General features: G+C 34.8%; 1 protein-coding gene across 2 annotated transcripts in view; it reads left to right on the top strand.

Annotated features, from left to right (window-relative positions):
- Window positions 1–24227, top strand: part of aclyb (ATP citrate lyase b) — a 42669-nt gene that overhangs the window by 4746 nt on the left and 13696 nt on the right. For both annotated transcript variants that reach the window (XM_051915166.1, XM_051915167.1), the window contains exons 4-16: window positions 1816–1878; window positions 3815–4005; window positions 4947–5026; window positions 7638–7768; window positions 7863–7981; window positions 10103–10239; window positions 13192–13253; window positions 13349–13466; window positions 14325–14479; window positions 16091–16184; window positions 20554–20695; window positions 20899–21067; window positions 23681–23785. In XM_051915166.1, coding sequence (XP_051771126.1) covers window positions 1816–1878; window positions 3815–4005; window positions 4947–5026; window positions 7638–7768; window positions 7863–7981; window positions 10103–10239; window positions 13192–13253; window positions 13349–13466; window positions 14325–14479; window positions 16091–16184; window positions 20554–20695; window positions 20899–21067; window positions 23681–23785 — 1566 coding nt within the window. The remainder of the gene's footprint in view (window positions 1–1815; window positions 1879–3814; window positions 4006–4946; window positions 5027–7637; window positions 7769–7862; window positions 7982–10102; window positions 10240–13191; window positions 13254–13348; window positions 13467–14324; window positions 14480–16090; window positions 16185–20553; window positions 20696–20898; window positions 21068–23680; window positions 23786–24227) is intronic.

Raw genomic sequence — 24227 nt, 5'->3', positions numbered from 1 at the left:
CATCCCAGAAGGACTTTTCACGCTGCGCTTAACCCCGGGTTATCGTCTTCCTAAACCTTTTAACCCAAGGTTATGAAACCCTGCTCCGGAGCAGGGCTAGCACCATTTTGGTGCTGTTAACTCCACATTGCGGTGTTAAACTTGTACAGTGTGTGTTAGATGTGTGTTAGAATGTTACTGCTAGATGCTTAGCAACCCACAGCCAATCGTGTGCCTTATATTCAAGTGCTTTGGACAGTCACGGAAACAGTGCACATTGTATAAACAGTTTTGGCGTTTGAGGGGACAAATGTCAAATGGTGACAGAAAACGCAACAATTGGAGTGAAGAAGAGACCAATTCATTCTTAACTTTTTTTTAGTCTGAAAAGTCTGCTAAGGATAAACTTGATAGTACAGTCGGCAATATATAATATGAGGATGTGCAATCCCAGAACCTTTATGTAAACAGGTCACATGCCTCTTTCTTCCAATCAGTGACACTGACGCCGCAAATAAGGACGTTAACCCGGGTATCATATACGCAGTGTGAAATGTGATTAAAGATAACCCAGGATTCTGTTACCCGGTGTTTAGAATGACCCAGGGTTAACTATTTCAAGTGTGAAAAGGCCTAGTGTGTCCAGCAAGCGACTGGGACATCTGGAAAATCGACTGTCCGGAGAAGACGAGGTGAACACTAGCATGAGTCCTGTGTCGTGCCAACACTGAAGCATCCTGAGACCATATATGTGTGGGGTTGCTTTTCATCCAAGGGAGTGGGCTTTCTCACAGTTATACCCAAAAACAGGAATAAAGAATGGTATCAAAACATCCTGCAAGAGCAACTTGTCCCAAAGATCCAGGAGCAATTTGGTAATGATGGGTGGCGCACCATGTTTCAAGGCATGAGTAATGAAGAGGCTCGGGAAACATTACATTGAAATTTTTGAACCGTGGACAGGCAACTCCCCAAATTTTTAGCCCATAGAAAACCTGTGGTCAATCCTCAAAAGGTGAGTGGACAAGCAGAAATTAACAAATTGTGATCTACTCCAAGCACCAATAAGACAAGAATGGATCCCTATCAGTCAGGATTTGGCCCAGAAGCTGATATCCAGCATGCCAGAGTGAATTGCAGAGGTTATGAAGAAGAGTTGACACTGTAAATATTGACTCTCTTAATAAAAGCCTTTAAAACTAATGAAGTGCTTATCATTGTTCTCTAGTATACCATAGAAGTGTGAAAAAATAATCTACAAACACTGAAACAGCAAACTTTGTGAAACACAAAATTTTGTCACTGCCAATACTTTTGGCCACGGCTGTAGTATTATGAGAGAGACTGAGGGAGCAAAAGACGGAAATCAATATCAACTGAGCATGTGTGATTATACCATTGTCTGTTAGGGCTTTACTGTAGGGAGGCAGGGGGTGAGATTATCAGTTGGTCCAAAAATAATGATCTCTATTTTACTTTCATTAAGATTTAGAACATCCAGCTCTTTATATCATTTAGAATTTAGATAAGCTTAAAGGACATTCTTATTTTTCTGTTGTAATGGCAGACAGATTGTATATTTAGCTTTTTCATATGTATGTGAAGTAGCCTGTGGACTGTCACCAATATTTATATATATATATTATTAGTGTATGTATGTATGTATGGAATGTGATGACATGATTCTAAGGGCTTGTTGCATTTCTATTTAGGCAGAATTAAATTAAGCTTTATTGCACTTGCATAAACCCAATAATCAATAATCATGAAGTTTAAATAGTCTATAAAGAAATAATTTGACATTTGATCCAAAGTGGTTTTTTTCCTGTTCCTCAGGTTGGGAAGGTGAAGGGGACTTTGAAGAACTTTCTCATTGAGCCGTTTGTGCCTCACTGTCAGGTATTACAAATTCAGTTTAATTTGATCTTTTTCAATATCTTTATAGGGTCATTCCACATCGACTCAGCTAGAGGTTCCCTCATTAATTTTTATTTGATTTATTATTTTTTTTTTTTTTAAACATATCTTCTGATGTTTATTCATGTGCTGTTACTAGTAGTAAACAAGACAAGATGACTTTTCCACATGCATCATGCTGCCACTTGAACTGAAGAACTGCAGCGATCTGTCTCACCACATTAAAGAGTGTCAAAATTACATTTATTATTTGAATTTTGATTAATAAAATTAACTATTTCATAGTTGAGATTCAAAAATAATCACAAAATAAATCACAATATAGGCATTAGTTCAGCTTGAACAATTTTTTCCTTTGGTGTATTTGGTGTACATTTTACTGCAGTGTCTTAGAATGTGAAGCATAATCGGACAAGACTGGACTAGAACTACTATTGTGGAAATGCTAAATTAAACAACCCTGGTGAGGTAAATTATCTGATTAATTGATTATATGTTATATGATACAACCCAAAGAGGGAGACACGATTACATCTTGTAACAGATAACCTCCAACCTTCAGTGGCTGTCAGTGGCTGAAACATCTGATATCAACCATATAAACAGAAACACTGACCTCTCATAAAACCTGAGCAGTCCCATCTGGGATCTTAACATTAATTCAGACCAAATGGAAATGTGCAATAGGGCTGTCGCGATAACCACTATATTGTAGTACCGTGATACTGACAAGGCAACCGCAAAGGAATGCAAGCATCTGTGATTTTCAGTTTTTTTCTGTTTTTCATGAGGCTTTCAGCTCAAAATACTGTACATATAATTTATTATATTATAGTCAAATTTGCCCCTATTTAGGTGTGAGCAAAAACACGCCATTTTTGTGTGTGTCCCTTTAAATGCAAATGAGCTGCGGCCCCCGACCCACTTTCCAAAACAGGGTGGAGCTTTAACAGCTCACGCTTTGGTTGCTCAACAACAACAAAGCTGGAGAATCTTACGCGGCCAAAATGACGATTGTCAGTAAGAGTGTTCAGCCTTACATTGTTAAAACCAGAGTTTTAACAATGATGGAGAGATGGAGAGACTCAGGAAGAAGTTACAACTTTTAAAATGCAACTGGATGTTTCTGAATGTTTAGTGGATAAATTTATGTAGTTGCTGTGGAGTTGCTTCAACTCATTGACTAGCATGTGCTGTCATGTTAATCTTTTGTGCAAATACATCTTGAACCTCGTTTGTGAAGCAGTCTGGCATATAATGACGACATGGCAACAACTACTACAACAATTCTTCCTCTTCTCTAAAGCAGCCCAACATGGCCTCGCCCCCATTGTTGCGTGTTCTCGGGGGCAGGGTTTATGTAAATTTTAGGGTTAGGCATGTCACTAATCCGGAAAGAAGCTCGTTGTAGTCCCTACCAGCCGTTTGTTGTAGTCCTTAAACAGCGATTTTTTTTTTTTTTTTTTTTTTTTTTCTTTAAGAAAATATCTCCCTTTGCATTTAACTTTGAGCATTGTAACTTTGCAGATGTTGTTTATGCTCTGACAACAACATTACATACTTAGTTAAAAAAGTGAAATCATAATCAACCACCCCTTAAACTAGCCAAAAAGATACTATTATCAAACTAACAATTACTTGGCAAAAAATCTTTTGCCTTACCAGGGATAAAATGTGTGCTATATATCATACAGTGGTCAGAACTGCACATCCAGACATCTTTCTTCACTGCTGCAATGTATGAGTCCGTTTGTTGTTTTCATTTTTGGAATTTAAACGCTTTAAATGTTGTTCGTTCGAGGCATCTATGAGCATCCAGACACCAACATTTATTGATGACAAACATTTTTTATTGATGACAGAAATTTTGTTTTAGTGTTTCTTTACTTATTTATCATTTAAATGTTCTCTCTCACAGGAAGAGGAGTTTTATGTGTGTATATACGCAAGCCGGGAAGGCAGTCAAGTGCTGTTCCATCATGAGGGTGGGGTGGATGTTGGAGATGTGGACACAAGAGCCCAAAAACTATCAGTGAGAATAGATGATAAGCTCACGGAGGAAATAGTTATCCAGCAGTTACTTAAACATGTTACAGATGAGAAGAAAGAGTAAGTATGCTGATCAGTTTGAAATGTTCTTGTATAAGTTTCTGAATATTCATGAATGATGAATGGCTTTTATTTCATGTTTATTAGTTTTAAGGTCATCTATGCTAGTCTACTTCTAAACTTTTTGCAGACATACTCATTTCAAAGTCTTTTCTTCCTGGAAAATTAAGAAATATTGATGAAGCTGAGTTCTGGAAGTAAAGAAATTCCTTCAAGCTTTGAGGTGGCAATGAGAAGCAATGATATACATATGCTTTTGTAGAAGCCGCAATTCAATAAGATGATGATCTTTTTCTTCGCATTCATTTTCTAGCTAATTTAACTCATCCCTTTTTTCCTTCCAAACCATGTTTATGTTGTTATTTATCTAGCACTGTAACTGACAATTTTTCTGATAATGAATTAAGTTGGTTATTTCTTTGATTAATCAAAATTGTATTTTCTGTATTTCATGAACAAAATTGTTATTCCACATTCTGCCCAGTGTTGTCCTTCAAACAAGTGCATTGATATATATATATATATATATCAATTTTTACTTAGGGGTGTACTCACTTTTGTGGCCAGCGGTTTAGACATTAATGGTTGTGCGTTGAGTTATTTTGAGGGGACAGCAAATTTACACTGTTATACAAGCTGTACACTCACTACTTTACATTATAGCAAAGTGTCATTTTTTTCAGTGTTGTCACATGAAAAGATATAATAAAATATTTACAAAAATGTGAGGGGTGTACTCACTTCTGTGAGATACTGTGTGTGTGTGTGTGTGTGTATGTGTGTGTGTATATATATATATATATATATATATATAATATATAGCCCAGCCCTATTCAATTAAAATATGTGTTAACAGAAAAAATAATTATCTTTAACATAAATTACTTGTTTGATGCAGAAGTGTAAAATGTTTTTTTGTTGTTGTTTGTTTATTTTTGCAGAGTGCTGGCAAACTTCATAATAGGTCTCTTCAATTTGTATGAGGATCTTTACTTCACATATCTGGAAATCAATCCACTTGGTATGTGTTTTCTTTTTGTCTCAGTTTCCTGTTATTTGTGTTAATGATGTTTAAGACAAGCATGACTACTAATATTTACTCATACTTAAAGTTCTAATTTATATGTAATGTGTGATTTTGAGTCTTCTCACTGACTATGTGATGCATATTACACAATTACTTGTTACTATTTTTGTTTTTTGGCATGATCGTTTTCATAGTAACCCATCTCTTAATGGCATCTCAATGGCATCTCTTAAGTCCGGAACACACCAAGCTTGACGGTCGGCCGTCGGGCAGTTTTTGTTCGTCGGCTGACTAAGTTTTCTCAGTGTGTTCCGCACCGTTGGCTGGAGTTGGTCCTCGTCGGCTTTTTTTCGGTCGATTCGACATGTTGAATCGCCATTGGAGCTTGTCGGTCAGTCAGGCCATCTGATTATTCTGATTGGCTGTTCAGCTACTGCCACCTGCTGGTACGGAATGGCATTTCTTCTTACGCAGGTGCAGAACGGACGTGCTACTTGGCCGTCGGGTGTCGAGCGGTGGTTTGGTGTGTCAGGGCAACTTTGGACCCAGACGCTGCCTACGTATGCCAACCCCGCAGTCTGCTTTTGTCGCCGCTAGTTCGTCAGCATCGGCTTGGTGTGTTCGGGGCTTTAAAAGATGATTAATGTACTCGGACACTTTACGAGTCAGACAGCCTCTTCCTGATGGTTCTTGGCCACAATAAGCTGTCGTGTGGACCAGCCTTCATACCTTTGGTCAAATGTGAGAGTGTGCTATGGACAAAAGTCTGTTTTGACTTGGGCCAGTAACACCATCCAGAACTCTCTAGCACAAGGGCTGCAGAGTTTACCTCTAGGCCTCCAGCCCTAATCAAACACATTTGAACTCAGAAAAGCTCAGAAACCTTCATATTTAAGTGTTCCGAGCACATGAATGACCAAGTCATATTTACAAGTGGAAAAAATTCTAGAATTCTACATGATACACAAGTTGCTGAGTTGTGTGTAGGCAGGTGTGTGTTGATTTTATAGATGGCGGAAATGCTGGTCTATGTAGTATAGACCAGAGATGTCCAAACCAGGGCCATGCCATGAGGGAAAAAATATAGCCTAGGAAAAAACATATCATTGAACTGGACGTGTGCTGGCATTCGGTAATACTGTTTATCACAGCAATTAATAGGCACAATATTGTTACTGTGTGCACTTCAAAATACTGTAAATAATTCTAGATAGCATATTAACAATTGTTTTCATTTCTCTGAACGTACAGTAGTTTAATTTCCATCAACGAGTCAAGATTCAGAATGCTCCAAAGCAACCCTTATGGACTGTTTAACACACCCATTGTGTGCCTTATCTGATTGAGAATGAGAGTGTAAAAAAACCTACAATGAGAAGGATGTCTGAAGGAGGACTGCTTGACTATGGGCTGAAAAAATGATCTATCTGTTAATGAAAGTGCATTACAGAATTTAATAATCGTTTATGTGCATTATTATTACAGAGGCCGTCTCCGCGTACACATGCGCTGCCACAACAAACACGGAGCATGCGAGATGGAGGAAACAAATACACACATTAATTCAAGAAAAACCATGCTGCCAAGTTTGAATTTCTGCATTATTATAAATGTGATTAATTAATTAATTAAATTAAGTAATTAATTAAAAATATTTTAATTAGTAAATGTTCTGTCATATGAAATACAAATCTACTTTGCATGCCAATTATAAATTTTATAAAATTTTATTTGTGGATTAATTTGAACATTCATTTAGTTTCTTAAATGTTCAAAATTCTTTTCTTTTTTATTTTAATTTTTTTTAAAGTAACTAAAATATCATTAAAACAGCAATAAAGTTTCATTGTGCAATAAAACTGTAAAAAAAAAATATAAAAAAAAAATGGATTAGTTAAACAATTTGCATAATGTTTTAAAATTATGAAATTATAAATGAGGGAAACCAAGATTAGCCACTTTAAATTTATTATAACAGTTTGATATAATGCAACTTTTAAATTTGGCTCAAGGACCTCTATCAAGTTTGATTTTTGTCCCTTCATTGTAAAAAGTTTGGGCATCTATACAACAATATATGAAGGCCCCTGACTTTTCCAGTCATTCATGATTTACTGGATAAGGATTAAAGGGTTAGTTCACCCAAAAATGAAAATTCAGTCATTAATTACTCACCCTCATGTTGTTCTACACCCTTAAGACCTTCGTTCATCTTCGGAACACAAATTAAGATATTTTTGATAAAATCCAGTGGCTCAGTGAGGCCTGCATTGCCAGTAAGATCACTTCCTTTTTCAATGACCAGAAAGGTACTAAAAACATATTTAAAACAGTTCATGTGAGTACAGTGGTTCAACCCTAATATTATAAATTGACGAGAATACTTTTTGTGCACCAAAAAACAAAATAACGACTTTTTTTCAACAATATATAGTGATGGGCGATTTCAAATCGTTAGTCTTCACCCTAACCCCTTTATAACTAAATCTTATAAACTGGTACTGAACAAAAAGGAAAACTAAGAGAAGCTGGTACTAAAATACATGAACAGGATGGTAATGACAGAATGCCAATCATATGTAATTTTCTGTGTCCATATATGCAGTGGTCACTAAGGATGGAGTGTACATTTTGGATATGGCAGCTAAAATTGATTCTGCGGCCGACTACATCTGCAAGCCCAGATGGGGTGATGTGGAGTTTCCTCCTCCGTTTGGCAGAGAAGCTTATCCTGAGGTACAAGAGAACAAAGGTCATGCCATATCACACAACTGTCAGACAGCGCATGTTCTGTGGCTCATATTTTCTGTTTGTTTTTATGTGTGTACAGGAAGCGTACATAGCAGATCTCGATGCTAAGAGTGGAGCCAGTCTGAAACTCACCCTGCTGAACCCCAAAGGACGCATCTGGACCATGGTGGCTGGTGGCGGTGCATCAGTGGTGTACAGGTGATGCTGCCAACATCCTGTTCCCAGTAGCATATAAAACACCTTAACTGTAATTTTCCCTTAAAGGGTGGTTCACCCAAAAATGAAAATTTGCTGTTTATTTAATCACTGAGTACCACAGTTTTAGCTAAAAATCATTTTTTATTGTTCTGAAGAAAAAAATTCACCTACATCTTGGATGGCCTGAGGGTGACTAAATTAACAGCAAATTTTCGTTTTTGGGTGAACTATCCCTTTAAGAAAACCCTTATGTTTCCTTTAAACTTAAGGGTGTTGCAGAAAATAAATCTTAGGTGTTGCTTAAGGGTTTCTTTAGGTGAAACATCATAAACTCTTAGAATTTCCTATTTTTCACCATCTATTTTTTAGTGTTAAAAAAATTTGACCAGCATCAACAAATGCTATATTTACATTGTTGAGGTGGCACAGAGGCTGCATCTGACATTGCATGATTATTTACACTTACTGTATATACAGTAGTATATACAGATTTTTGTGTGTGGAGAAACGGCATGTTCTTTTAGTCTACACAGGCCAAACAAGCCGAGAACCGTTTATAAATTAGTTTGCTTCATAGACTTCATATTGGTTGACTTGGGAATAAATTATATTGGGAATAATTAATAAATTATATTGGGAATAAATTATATTGGGAATTAAATTGGGAATAAATTATATACTGAAAGCAAGCAAAAAATGTCCCCCATTAGTAAAGCGTTCAGTGAAGAGTTTTTGAGGTTTTGGCAAGAACTTCTGTTTTAATAAATCAAGCTGTCTACATTGCAAAATGAATCTCTTTATTTATGTAGTATCTGCGCTTTGTTGTTTATGATGAGAGAATTGGCAGAATTGCAGAACTCTGTTGGAGTGCAGTCTTAACAAAACTTTAATGTTTTCAGCAGATTTCATCTTCACCAGTGATTAATATAAAGCCTCTGATTGGCCATTGCATTTATATGCTCAACAAATACATGTGTGATCAATTATAAATGCTCAACACTGTAAAAAAATGCAGTAAAATTTTTGATGCAACGTGAGCAGATGATGTAATGCTGCAGTTGACACTTTTTATTCATTTTCACACTTGACTTTAATTAAAACAGTCATAATTGTTTTTGGTTTAATTGTGCCGGGGCATTTTTTGGGGCATCTATGTTCATTTTAATGGCATTTTTTCCCCATGCCCCTGTTCATTTCTGACCCTGAGATGAAACAATGGTGTAGCTATGGATGTGGATCAGCCGCGGCTCGTCTGTAGTTGTTGCGCCTGCATGTCATTTAACAGAGTGTAATCCTCAAGCTGAATTACATAAGAACACTAAAGGTGCTGTTCAGTGATTAGAAACTTACAAGCAGTTAATCATAATTATGTATTAATTATATTCATTATATAACTTAAATTAGCGCTACAACCCAGAATCTGCTCAACCTTAATTTAGATGGTAGGGAGGGACATGCATTTGCCATATTTCAGACACTACTGAAAAATGCCTTACCAATATTTAGTGATCGCATTTGTTACTGACTGTAGCCTGTATAAGTATTCACTGCCATATATATTTATGCATTTCGCTGTCATTCATTATACGCCTTGCAACATTATATGTCATCCAATAGGAATTTTGTTATAACACAGTACATATATGTGAAATATTATTTATTTACAGTGATTTCACTCCAGGTAAACATGATTATGTGTTCTATTCACGTAGATACAAATGACTTATTAGAATTCCTGCTATTAAATAGCTTTCGTTCCTTTTCTTCTGGTTCAATACAACATTTTAAAAAGAGGTCTGCATGTTCTTTGTGTGTTTTATAATATTTGATCAGGCATATTATTTCATATATATTATAACTGGGCTGCCTATGTGATCATTGTGGGTTAACACTTCACAATCAAGGTTTCATTACAATAACATACTTCTTTAGCATTTAATAATCTTAGTTAATGTTCATTTCAGCATTTAATAATACATTTTTTAAATCACATGTTCAATCTGTTAACGTTACTGAATGCAGGGGGAACATGAACAAACATTGCTTATTGTTAGTTCATGTTAGCAAATGCATTAATGTTAACAAATCAGACATTGTAAAGTGTTGCCTTTGTTTGTTTAGTGACACCATCTGTGATCTGGGTGGAGTAGATGAGCTGGCCAACTATGGGGAATACTCTGGAGCTCCTAGTGAGCAGCAGACGTACGACTACGCTAAGACTATCCTCTCTCTAATGACCAGCGAGAAACATCCTGATGGTGAGATTGTGTGTGTGACAGAATAACATGCTATTTAGCTCACTAACTACTAGCATGAAAAATAGAAATAATAGAAATGTACAAAATATTAATAACTGATTGTGTTGTAGTCGGTACATGCTTTTTTTTTTCTGAGCTTTTTGTTTTTCTATGGATTTTTTGCATAGTAAAATAAAACCTGCAGCTGTAGTTTGCCTTTTTTGCCAAATAATTTTGTCAGATAAATACTTTAAACAAGATTAGTGTTTTGTTCTTCCCTAATTTAAAATAATAAAAAAATATAAAATATTTTCCTCATATTTTGGTGGTTTAATCAAACTTTTAGGGCCATTAAAAACAAATATTCCCTACGGGCATCCCTTTTGGCCACTACTGTGTACTGTACTGTATATAGTGTTACTTCTGTCCAGTGTGATTTCAGTGTGTGTGGGTCTCCTCCAAAATAGAAGCCTAGCAATCACAAAAACACAAAATAGTGTTGCTTGTTACGGTCGCAGCTGGTTAAGACAAAACCTCTTTCATTTTGTCACTTTATGTTGTGTCTAGGTTGTTTAAATGTAAAGTGTGTAATTTCTGCACCTCCAAATGAAATTAAAAAAAAAAAAAAAAAAAATTCCAAATAAGCCTTTTTTCATTGGCCACTTAAAGTATTTATTTTTTTTAATCTCACTTTATATTAGGTGTCCTTAGCTACCAAGTATTTGCACAAAAAAATAAGTACAGTGTATTTATTGCGTTCATATTGTATTGCAAAACACTTTTGCTGCAATACAGGTTTAGTGGCATGGTTAGGTTTAAAGGAACACTTCCCTTACACCTTAACCTACTTAAAGGAACACTCCACTTATTTTGAAAATAGGCTCATTTTCCAGCCCCCCTAGAGTTAAACAGTTGAGTTTTACTGTTTTCGAAGCCATTCAGCCGATCTCCGGGTCTGGCGGTACCACTTTTAGCATAGCTTAGCATAGTTCATTGAATCTGATTAGACCGTTAGCAATGAAAAGTTGCGATTTTCTAGGCCGATATGGCTGCGTAATGTCATTGCGCCTGATCTTTGGTCATTTTTGAGCGAGATGCTAACGGTCTAATCAGATTCAATGATCTATGCTAAAAGTGGTACTGCCAGACCCGGAGATCGGCTAAATGGATTCGAAAACGGTAAAACTCAACTGTTTAACTCTAGGGTAGTTGGAAAATGAGCCTATTTTCAAAATAAGTGGAGTGTTCCTTTAAGTAGGTTAAGGTGTAAGGGAAGGCTCATTAGAGTAAATACAGATGTAATTACAGAATTTAATTATATGCGGGTATTTTTTTAAATGTAAGTACAATGTAAAAATGTGTATATACACAATAAGTGCATTCTATCAAATGAATAATTTAAATGTTACTACATAGTAGTTAAAGACACCTAATATAAAGTGTGACCTTTTTATTTTGCTAATAAAAAAAGTTTTACACAGAGAAATAAATGACACCTTTGATAAATTTCATTCAAATTACATTCAAATGAAACTCTAGACATGTTCATCTAATTGAGTCACCTGTTCTATCAATCTGTGGGGCACTGTAATAATTCAGTCACACTAGAGAAATCAAAAATCTGTAAATCCTTCACAAAAATCCTGCTGTTTATGAAGGCATTTCACGGGGGATTGGCAAAACACAATCATAGGCACTCCTGGTAAGCGCAAAATAATAATAAATAGGTAAAAGATCACAACTTATTCTTCTTATTAATTATATTTTCATGATAAACACGTGAATTAATACAAGTTATGCTGTTAGTGTGTTTGGCACCATATCGCAAACAGTCGGTTAAGTGAATGTAAACAGATGGGACAAAACTTGGTCTGTGCATGTCTTGCAGTGTAATAACTCCAGAGCAAAGTACTACTTACATACTATGGACTTACTATAATAACTAGGTACTTACTTTGGTAAATATGAGCAAAACAGCCCATGGGAAAATATCTTTGGTGTTTCTTCTCTTGGTCTTTCATTAAATAATCAGAAAATCTAACCTTTAATTAAAATTAAAAGAAAATTAGCCTCACAGCATTAAAGATCCACCACCATACTTCACTTCCCATAATCCTCTGATTAAGCCCTAAGTCTTCAAAATAGAGCCAAACATCATGTAGCATTTGGCAAGATGGAAACCTTAAAGGGTTAGTTCACTCCAAAATGAAAATTCTGTCATTATTTACTCACCCTCATGTCGTTCCAAACTCGTAAGACTTTTGTTCATCTTCGGAACACAAATGAAGATCTTTTTGATGAAATCTAAGAGATGTTTGTTGCTCTATTGACTGCCTTTGCAACTACCACTTTGAAAAAGTTCATAAAGAGATCGGAAAACTAATCCATATGAATCGAGTGGTTTAGTCCAGATTTTCTAAAGAGACTCGATCACTCTTACTGTTCCGGAAAAGGTTTGTTCTTGTGCATCATTCAGGTTAGGTTGAGCTTCTGCTTATGTTTGCTGATCAGTGTTTACATGTGAGTAAAAGCCTAAATTAAATCTGTTCATCATATAAAGCAATCGAGTCTCTTCAGAAAATCTGGACTAAACCGCTCGATTCATATGGATCTCTTTTTGAAGTGTCAGTTGCAAAGGCAGTCAATGGAGAAACGGACATCTCTCTGATTTGATCAAAAAAATATTCATTTGTGTTCCGAAGATGAATGAAAGTCTTATGAGTTTGGAATGACATGAGGGTGAGTAATTAATGACATAATTTTCATTTTGGGGTGAACTAACCCTTTAAACAGAACATCTAAGAAGTTTCCTGTTTCCATTCATTCTGTTGTTCTGTTGGACTAATGTTGTTCCTGAATTCAGAAAGAGGAATTTGCTGAATTTTAGTTCAATCCAATTCAAAGTCCTGAATTCAACTTAGAAGGAACTTCTTAAATTCAGAATTTTTTCCCACCCCTAATCTTACCTTACAGGAAAGGTGTTGATCATTGGTGGCAGTATTGCTAACTTCACTAATGTAGCAGCTACGTTTAAGGTACAACGACTCCTCTGTCTTGATATTCATCATTGTTAGATCATGTCATGTTGTTCTTTTTATCATGTTTCATCACGTTTCATGATACTCATCAGGGCATTGTGAGGGCTATCAAAGACTACCAGGGGCCTCTTAAAGAAAATGAGGTTACCATCTTTGTGCGACGTGGAGGTCCAAACTATCAGGAAGGGCTGAGAGTGATGGAGGAAGTAGGTAAGTGGTGTTGTTTTTTTTAAGGATGGTGCTAAAAACAGGTGTAAACGAGGTCTCAAATGAGATTTGTCTTGTGCAAACACATTTAGAAGTGGTTGAAAATGACCTCTTATTGATTAGGTAAATATGTGTAATTAATTATTAATATTTATATCCGCTGTAAGAATTAACTGATGTAGCAGAGTTAATATTATCATCGATTATGTTCAACCCTGTTTATCCAGTGCATGTTCAGTATAATTTTCTATCAACTCTAAGAAATATTTTTTTCTGGCAAAGGAAAATAACACTTCTTTAGAGGTCATGTCTTCATTGTGATTGGTTGATCAGGGACCAATCAGTGATCTGGCATTACTTATATTAAAAACATACAATTTCACTTGGTTAAACAAAAAGCCATGTGATATCCATTCCAATGGACATAGGGTCTGAAGGGGTTAAGGGACACCAATTTGCACAGGGTCCCTGCAGGTCCTTAAAAGACTTAAAATGTTTTAAATTCAGTTTGATCAAATTTAAGGTCATAAAAAATCCCAAATATCTTAAATGCTACAATACCAGTCTTAATTATTTGGGTAAAGTAAATGTGATTGCTGCGTAGAGCTGGGCGGTATGATGATTTAAGCTTATATCGTTATGGTGATATAAAGTGTCTCGTTAGAGATTTTGCTTGATTGTTTTTCAGTTTTTTGACAAAAAGGCCTTCCCCAAATCTTTTGGTCAAATGTCATTTCACTATACTGTAATCGCAAGTCAAATTAGAACTTGACAAAATATCCATGTGTTAATGGAAGTCATTACACACCACCATACATGAGTAATCTCTGCATCTTTTTGTTTCCCTTTTCGTTGCAACAGGAAAGACTACAGGAATTCCCATCCATGTTTTCGGCACAGAGACTCACATGACTGCTATTGTGGGCATGGCACTGGGTCATCGGCCAATTCCCAATCAGCCTCCAGCGGCAGCGCACACTGCCAATTTTCTGTTGAACGCTAGTGCTAATGCAACTGTAAGTGTGTTTTTGTAGTTCATCCGATGGCTGATATAAGAAATGGACACACATACAGTGTGTTTTTTTTTTTCAGCATCGAAGCAATTCATTTACTAGTAGAGTTGGCCATTTGTGGTGACATGAGTGAAAGCGGCAGACATGAGCAGCAACACGATGCAGTGATTAACAAAAGGAGTGAAGATGTTGGAGCACATGTGATCCGTCTTTTGTGAGACATGTCAGCAATTGTTCCCTTTCTGATGAGTGTGATTCATATATTGAAAAGTGTTCATTTCATTTATGTATGTGTGAACACATTGTAATACAATAATAGTATGTCATTATATTTAGAATACAGTTCAAATTCATACATATTACAACAATTATATGAGTAATAACATTACATTATGGGCAGGCCTTAAAAACAAAAAAAGTCAGTCAATTCACTTAGAGCAGAATTAGTATTTTAACGTTTCTGTTCTTCCGTTCCTTCTGTATCATGACAGTTTCAAAAATGGTTTAGAAATGGTAGAAAAATGGCTTAATAACGTTATTGTTTTTAACCTTTTTTTTTTTTTTTTTTAACCTGTACATTATACAAGAGCTTGAACAGAACTTTATACTAAGAGCTTGTGACTAAACCTCGTAACTCCAGTGGATCCTCAAACTGTCGGCAAAACCTCATACAGTAGCTCTATCTGCCTCCATATTTTCATTACTAAGAAACACAACGTTTTTAAAGGCTAATTGTTTTATGTATTTGGGTAGCAGAGAAGAGTCTTAGTTTTGTACTTGCTGTCTAGTCATAGCAAATACAGCCTATGCACTTCATCTTTATAACAAGATTTTAGCCAAATGTATTAAACTACAGGAAAAACTGAGCTCTGTGTGATGCACTTACTGGCTCAGATGCGGCTGTTGTAATGACTGACAAAACATAAATCTCTGACATTTGTTGGTGGAAAACTCTTAGATCTTGATTTTGGTAAAATGTTAATAATAATAATGACACATGCAAGTGTCTGACCATGCATAAAACCATAATATTAACTTTGACAACAAGGTGTTTAATTATTTAAAAAATTACTACACAAATTACTACATTATTTAAAAAAATCTTAACTAACCTGCAATTTTCGCTGGTTTTACAACACACACCCATGCTGGATATGACCTGCCATTCATTTTCACTTAAATGTAATGCTTTAATGGTTGACAATGTCAGCGCATTGCCATTGCGACTTACCCATGATGACTTGACAACTGAGCGTGGACATTTCACTTAAGTTAGATGCATCAGTGTCACATTTGCATAAGCCGTACTATTTGAATTCATGATTGGTTAACTGCCAAACTAAAATATTAAACAGAATGATAAAATAACGTTATTAACCGATTAAAGGTAATTTCAAATTAGTGTTTCTGTTCAGAATGATTAAACTTGATTTTGTTTTCGTTAATGTTCCTTTTGTTTTCGTTCAAAATTTCATTCTTTTTCGGTTTGTTCCGGTTGGGTTTGTTTTCATTCCTTGAACCGGTTCAGAGTCCTGATTATAGTAATAAATTCTAGATGGCAGTGGCCCACAAACACTTCCAGAAGTAAGTTCTTTCTTTTGTTCTTTCTTTCAGACCCCAGCAAGAACCAGAAATACTTCATTCTCTGAACACAAATTGACCAATAGTGTCACAGATGTCATGATGCCCACAGCAGGTGTTCCACCAGGTATTTAGAGCTCAGTTGATGTTTAAAACAATCACTGCAACTTTTAAAGACAACTTTTGTAAAATTTTAACCAGCTTCTTTGCATTGATTCTGAATTTTGCATTAATTATTTAACTGTAGCTCAATTAAAGGTGTGCTAAGTAACTTTTTTTCTTTTCTTTTTTTTTTTTTTTTTAAGTTTAACTGAACTTTATACTTATGTCAATCAGTGTGGATGCAGCATCACACAAAATTTAAGATTTGCCAGCACTTGTAATTTGGTGTACCTTTAAAGGGTTAGTTTACCCAAAAATGAAAATTCTGTCATTAATTACCCACCCTCATGCCGTTCCACACCCGTAAGACCTTCATTCATCTTCGGAACACAAATTAAGATATTTTTGTTGAAATCCCATGGCTCAGTGAGGCCTGCATAGCCAGCAATGACATTTCCTCTCTCAAGATCCATTAATGTACTAAAAACATATTTAAATAAGTTCATGTGAGTACAGTGGTTCAATATTAATATTATAAAGCGACAAGAATATTTTTGGTGCGGCAAAAAAACAAAATAACGACTTATATAGTAATGCCGATTTCAAAACACTGCTTCAGGAAGCTTCGGTGCATTATGAATCAGCGCGTCGAATCATGATTCGGATCGCGTGTCAAACCGCCAAATTGCTGAAATCACATGACTTTGGCGCTCCGAACTGCTGATTCGACACGCTGATTCGACACGCTGATTCATAACGCTCCGAAGCTTCCTGAAGCAGTGTTTTGAAATCGGCCATCACTATATAAGTCGTTATTTTGTTTTTTTGCCGCACCAAAAATATTCTCGTCACTTTATAATATTAATATTGAACAACTGTACTCACATGAACTAATTTAAATATGTTTTTAGTACATTAATGGATCTTGAGAGAGGAAATGTCATTGCTGGCTATGCAGGCCACACTGAGCCATCGGATTTCAACAAAAATATCTTAATTTGCGTTCCGAAGATTAACGAAGGTCTTACTGGTGTGGAATGGCATGAGGGTGAGTAATAAATGACATTATTTTCATTTTTGGGTGAACTAACCCTTTAACTAACATGAACAATTCAAAATGTTTAAGAAAACCTATTAGCCATATTTTTAGCAATTCTGGTTGACTGTTTATATACAAGAATAAATCATAAACTACAATTGCACTGTAAAAAATCAATCACAAAATATAGTAACAGTAATTTAAAACTAACAAAAACAGTATCTTATTGTAATATGTACAGTATTTTTATTTTACTGTCAAATTTACAGCAAATATTTATCACCGCTCACGAGTGCTTTTTTAAGGATTGATTGGAGTTTACATCTCATTTTTAACAAATTTGTTAAAAGTACAAATGGTGAAAAACTATGAAAGTCCGAAAAACTGTGAAAAGTTACTTACTGCACCTTAAATTATTTTCCCTTTTCTTTGTGCATTTCTCTTTTTTTTTTCCCCCACTGTTTTTGTCCTGTTAGCAATTGTTTTATTTTATTTCACTTTCATTCCGTCTCTTTTCTCTCCCTATGCTGTTATGTTTTCTTTTTCTGTTCATCATAATAATTAGTGTCCACTCTTTGCCATTCGTGGCCCGTGACGGTCATGTTTAATGCAGCTGTTAAAGGTAAGAGCTCAGGGCTGGTCAAATGTTTAGTGTGTTTCTTATTAGTGAAGTGTACAAAAGCTTGTTCTGGTCCTCTGATTTAATTGTTCAAAATTGCTGATGTTCAGAATGAGAGAACAGGGTAATTTCTCTGCTCTGAACATTTTTACTCTATGGATAAATCTAACAGCCTGTCACAGCAGAATTAAATATGACAACAACCAGTCAGTGCATGTCACTAATAAGTGATTTCTGCGTGTCTCTATGAATGAACAGCAAGGTTACGTCTTATACATAAACTCTCACACGTGACGTTCACAGTGTTTTCAGCGTTTACCGTCTCAATATATAAGGACATGAACTTTGTCTCCAGAGCTGCTTTAAGAGTCACTTTACAAGCTTTTCACAGTTCCATTTGAGAAAAAATTACTGTCAAATACACACTAAAACTGAAACTAAACTGAAAGATCCTCAAAACAAACGGTCAAAATAAATGTTTGGTTTAACTTCAAGAAATGATGGCAAATATATCACTATTGTATACTAAAATGTACAGTACTTCTGAAAAAGTAATAGTAGTATTATTATTATTTCTAAAGAATATCGGTAACACTTTATTTTAGGGTCTTTTAACTAGTTGCTTATTAGCATGCATATTACTAGAATATTGGCTATTTATTAGTACTTTTTAAGCGCATATTAATGCCTTATTCTGCATGACCTTATTCTTACATTCTTAATCCTACCCAATACCTAAACTTACCTTACTAAATATTAATAAGCAGTAAACTAGGAGTTTGAAGGAAAAGTCATAGTTAATAGTTTATATGTGTTCCCTATACTAAAGTGTTACTGGAATATCATACAACACCAAGATATTTTTTCATCCATGTTTTAAATTTATACAATTCTGTGCAGCATCTTATTTGACAAAAATAAAAATGCAATGTTTTGTTGTAAATTATTTGTTTATTAATTGTTTTATTAATAATTTATTAATTAGTAATATTTTCATTTGATTACATTTTAAAAGCTTGATTAAATTGTTAAAGTTTATATAAATTATTATTATTTTTTTTAATCATAAAACATTCTCAAGGTCTAACAAATATTTGGAAAGTGTTTTCTTCCCCATTAATGGTAAATTAATATCGTGATAAATATCGATATCGTATGATATGGAAAAAAAAATCGTGATAATATTTTTGGCCATATCACCCAGCCCTATCTGTACATTACCTACATTTGTTCAGAAAGTAGAACAGGTGAACAGGTCTCTGGTTTGATACCATGGTCTGTTTCCTGGTCCACATGACAGCTTTCACCTTATCAATTTTTCATGTGAAACATGCTCTGTTCGAACAAAGTTGCCGGTGTGAATCTTTGAAAGCCATCTTACTCTACATGTGGGCAGTTTTAGAACACCTCAGTTTGTCCTGTTTTTATTGAAATTTATGTGTATTACTCATGTCATTCCAAACTTCTATGACTGACTTTCTTCTGTCAAACATAAAAGACATTCTGAAGAAAGATGGGGTCCAAAGAACATTGGACACCTATGACTTTCATTGTATGGAAGAAAAAAAAAACATATTTTTGTATCTTTTTATTTTTATATAAAAGCACTTTATTTACTACATTTTATTAAACTTTCTGGAGCACTTCAGAATATTAGCGGCTAGTAGTAGTAGGTCACCTAGGTACTTTTTGCCAACTGGCTTATGAATACTGTGAATTTGAATATACTAATCTTTTTACATACCTGTTTTTCATTTACTCTGTACTAGTGAAATATGCATGTTCTGCTGCAGCCTATGACTTTGTGGCACTCAGGCACAGATTATTTTGCCAGGAGACAATAAATAGCATTGATAGGAGAGATTGAGGATATTGAGAAGTTCTTGCATTTTGGTGGTTTGATGAACACATACTTTGAAAGTGTAAATAACAAACAATGTTGTGCCATGCTGCTTTGTGATCAGTTATTGTTTAGTTACTGTTGACTATAGATGTTGAAAATGTCAAATATTGTAATCCACATTTGTCCAGTTTGATCAGCAGTTCATTAATTAGTTTGACTGACCAATCAAAAAGTAATAAAAATGTATGTGTTCGTAATGCATTTACATTAAAACATACATAGTGAACTTATTTGGCACACAGGTGGGCTTAAATGGTACACATGTACCCTAATAGCCCACTCCAGACTTTACTCATTTAAGAAAAAGTACTTCCATTTTGTCAGTTTATAAGAAAACTTAATATGAGCATTTAGTTGAGATTAATTCTTTATTTAATACTTTATTGGAAGGCTATACACATCTATAAGAAACCATGGAAAACTTAGATCTGGCTGGGTTTAACAGGGTCACTTCACCTAAAATATATTAAAATACATTGAAATCCTTTTTAAACATAAAATTCTAAATTAATATATGCATTTTTATTCTTTATTTTATTTACTTAACTATATATTTGTTCTTTTGTTTGCACCCTTAGGCAAGTGTCTAATTCTTATTTTCTGTTCTTTTTTTATGTTTCTGGGAGTCTTTTCATGCCCTTATTGATGTCAATTGTTTTTTATTATTTTTTAGTTTTCATCTATACACTCATAAACAATGTTAAAAAGCACCTCTTTGTTTATGGCAGAGCTGAATGGTCATTTATTTTTAAATAGTTTTGATTTGTGACATTAAGCAGATAAATTACTTGGAGTTGAATCTATGTGTAATGTTTGTCTCTCTACCCCTTTAGCTAAAGCCACGACTCTCTTCAGCAGGCAGACCAAGGCAATCGTGTGGGGCATGCAGACACGGGCAGTTCAAGGCATGCTGGACTTTGATTACGTGTGTTCGCGTGATGAACCCTCTGTTGTCGCAATGGTCTACCCCTTCACGTAAATATATTTAAAAAGAACCTCTTGCACTGAGTGTTTATGATCAAGCTGTCCAATGTAATATAACTTGTGTCATGTCTAATACTTGGTTTATACAGCTTATCATGTGGCACTGAAGATTGTCAAATAATATGATTGGGATTTAAGGGGAAGTGCAGGTTTTTATGTTTTTTTTTTTTAATCATGTCTTTGTTGTGTTTCAGTGGTGACCACAAGCAGAAGTTTTACTGGGGCCATAAGGAGATCTTGCTGCCGGTCTACAAGAATATGGCAGATGCTATGAAGAAACATCCAGACGTTGATGTACTCATTAATTTTGCCTCCCTTCGTTCGGCTTTCGACAGCACCATGGAAACATTGCTGTATCCTCAGGTAAAATCCCATATTGACAGCTTTGGGTTTCTGTTAGATGGTAAATACAGCTAATAAAGTTTCATTTCATTATGGTCACTTCATTGCCGTGTCAGTAGCTAATTCTATGAGAACGCTTCCCAGCAGTGATAATCTCCGAAACCTGTATAGAATCACATCAGTTTATTGCCAGATTGCTCCTTGATGCACATAGAAACAGAGCTTAACGTAGTTTTGTTTTTCTGAAGTGATTTCCTTTCAATTTGTGAGTTTGAATTTGAGTTGGCCACACCCCACAGGAAGTTTAAATTTTTTTAACCATTAGTTCATGCATTAGGTATTGGGAATATTACAGTAGGTGCTCAACTAAACCCATGGCGTTAAATACAACGCAGTCACATTTGACACTCATTTGCAAAATCACCACCAGGTGGCACAAAGGGACAGTTTGCAAACTGTAAAAAAAAAAAAAAAGAGTTGCTGCCTTAAGTTTAAGTACAATCAACTTGGCTATTTAAGTAATTTCAACTTAAATTACATTAAACTGACTTAATTCTCTGATTAGTTCACTTTCAGATTAATGTCATCCAAGATGTTCATGTCTTTTTTTTCTTCAGTCGAAAAGAAATTAAGGTTTTTGAAGAAAACATCCCAGGATTTTTGTCCATATAGTGGACTCAAGTTACCACTATATGGACAAAATATAGTGGTTGAAGGTCCAAATTGCAATTTCAGTGCATCTTCAAAGGGCTCTACATGATCCCAGACAAGGAATAAGGGTCTTATCTAGTAAAACGATCAGTCATTTTCTAAAAAAAAAAATTATATACTTTTTAACCACAAATGCTCGTCTTGTACTAGCTCTATCCTCTTCTTCTTGTAGAATTCTGGCAGTGTAGACGCTGCTAAGTGTATAAGTGCCCACCACAGATCAAAGTTTGAACGAAATTCTTATACTATATGCTAGTGCAAGTATATAAGAATTTAATATTTAATATTTCTCTTGTGGACCGTACATTAATGATAGTGAAAAAATGAGAAGAATCAATATTTCTTGTTAAACAAATTGTTTTTTTAAGTCTGTGTTTGAATCTGCTTTTGATTTTCATCGATGACTGATTATTGTGCTGTGTTCGGACCTGAATATACATTGTCAAAATTGAATTGTTAAGAGGAAAACAAAAACAGAAGTTGCATCGGTGTATAAAGCATATTTTATTATTACATTCATAATAATGTAAAATACCAGTAAATAAAATATTTACAAATATATATATATCAGAGAATCAGACTTCTCAGACTTTTCATCTATGGTAACCAGTCATATTTTCATTAATACTTGTTGAGAATCACTTACTCTCTCTTAGAACAAAATAACATATAAATCTCTTAATAGACCTTAGTCAGGCTATACGCCATATTGAATTTAACGCAGATGAATGGCACGCGCTGTATAAAGGTCCTAGATCACGTAATTTTCACAACTCAAACTTTTAAAACTGTTTTATGGAGTTTTTGTCTATTTTTTTTTTTTTTTTTTTTTTTTTTTTTTTTTTTTGTCAGCTGAGCAGTCGGATTATTAAACAACAGTACAATTGAGTGCACTATATTCTATCTCTCACAGCCTCATTTTCTTTCCTGTCAAAAATTAAATGTAGCACTACCCTGACTAACCACCACAGCCCTGTACTGTACAGCAGGCAATTGAGCGGTGCAATTATTATTTTTTTTTTTGATTGATTGACTGACTGAAATTTCATGGATGATAAATAGGCTGCAAAGTTAGCAGTGCTAGAACTGATATGTTGTGTATGAATATTTGTGTGTACTTTGCATGCTTGACATTAATTTCATTAAATAAATCACTTTGGAATATGTCTCAGCATGTTTCAGATTATATAAAAATATGGAAAATACATTATAATCTAGACTAGAGTAATATCTATGTTATTCAGACTTGTGAGTGGTGTAAATATGATCAGTTGTTTGCTTTTGGAGGCTGTCTCTGTTCAGGCTAGTGGCCACCATTAGGCATTTAGCACATTGGTATTTTGCATATAGCTTTAGCTATGGGTATAACCCTGGTTTCATTAATAAGAGATTAGGATGCTACACTTCTATGCAGTCTTTCTGCCAAGTGACAGAAAATTGAAACGAAATGGCACTGTACTCCATTTACATGTTTATTAAGGCGCATGCCTGAGGGCCGCTCTGCGCTATCCTGTGTCTGGAGAACACTGGTGTGCAACTTGCACTGTATGAAATCGCTCCCTATATATATATATATATATATATATATATATATATATATATAATGTAACATAGATAACACGGTTCTTTTAAAAGTAGTATTCCCCAAATCCCACATTAATAAATAGATGTGAAACTGTCAATTGTCACCCTTACTTTTCTGAATGTTATTAAATCCCAGCATATATTAGAATTTGGCACAAAGTAATTTATTGACACTTAAAGATATTCTTTGTTTGATAGAATGTTTGAAAAAGTTTACTATATTTCAAACGTTCAAATGATTTTTCAAAAAGAAAAAGGAACCTTTTAATGTTGAACATTGTAAAAGCGCAACTGAGCCTGAGTTGTTGTGAATGTTTTGCACTGATCTTGTGTTACTAGATACACACTATAGCTATCATAGCTGAAGGCATTCCTGAAGCTCTGACCCGCAAACTCATCAAATCAGCTGATGAAAAGGGCGTCACTATCATTGGACCTGCAACTGTGAGTGTTTTAAAATGGTTGAGGATTTGTATAGCTATACAGTATATGTTTATACATGTGTTTATAGCTGAATATTAACATGAGCGTAAATCTCAGGATGCCTGTGGAAAAATATGTCTGTGTCAAATAAAAATGAGTGCTAATAATTTGCCTAAAGAAAATCTGTCTGTCATTGTGTGTTACTCCCGAACATTCTAATTGGGGTCTGAACATGACATAGCCTATTTATTTATACACCCAACTAATTGATCAGACAATACTCAGATTAGTTGATTTATGAAAACTGGTAGCTTTGCACATCTTTACCTGTATTGCAGTAACAGGCATCTAATGAGAATCACCACTGATAATAATGAGAGTAACAAACAAACTCAAAATTCCATACAAACATCCATGGGAGTGTAGTAATGTCTTTCGTGGTCTTAAATTGGTCATTAATTTT

Source organism: Ctenopharyngodon idella, chromosome 12, assembly GCF_019924925.1.
Source record: "Ctenopharyngodon idella isolate HZGC_01 chromosome 12, HZGC01, whole genome shotgun sequence".
NCBI classification, from domain to species: domain Eukaryota; kingdom Metazoa; phylum Chordata; class Actinopteri; order Cypriniformes; family Xenocyprididae; genus Ctenopharyngodon; species Ctenopharyngodon idella.
This window is presented reverse-complemented; position numbering and strand designations above follow the sequence as displayed.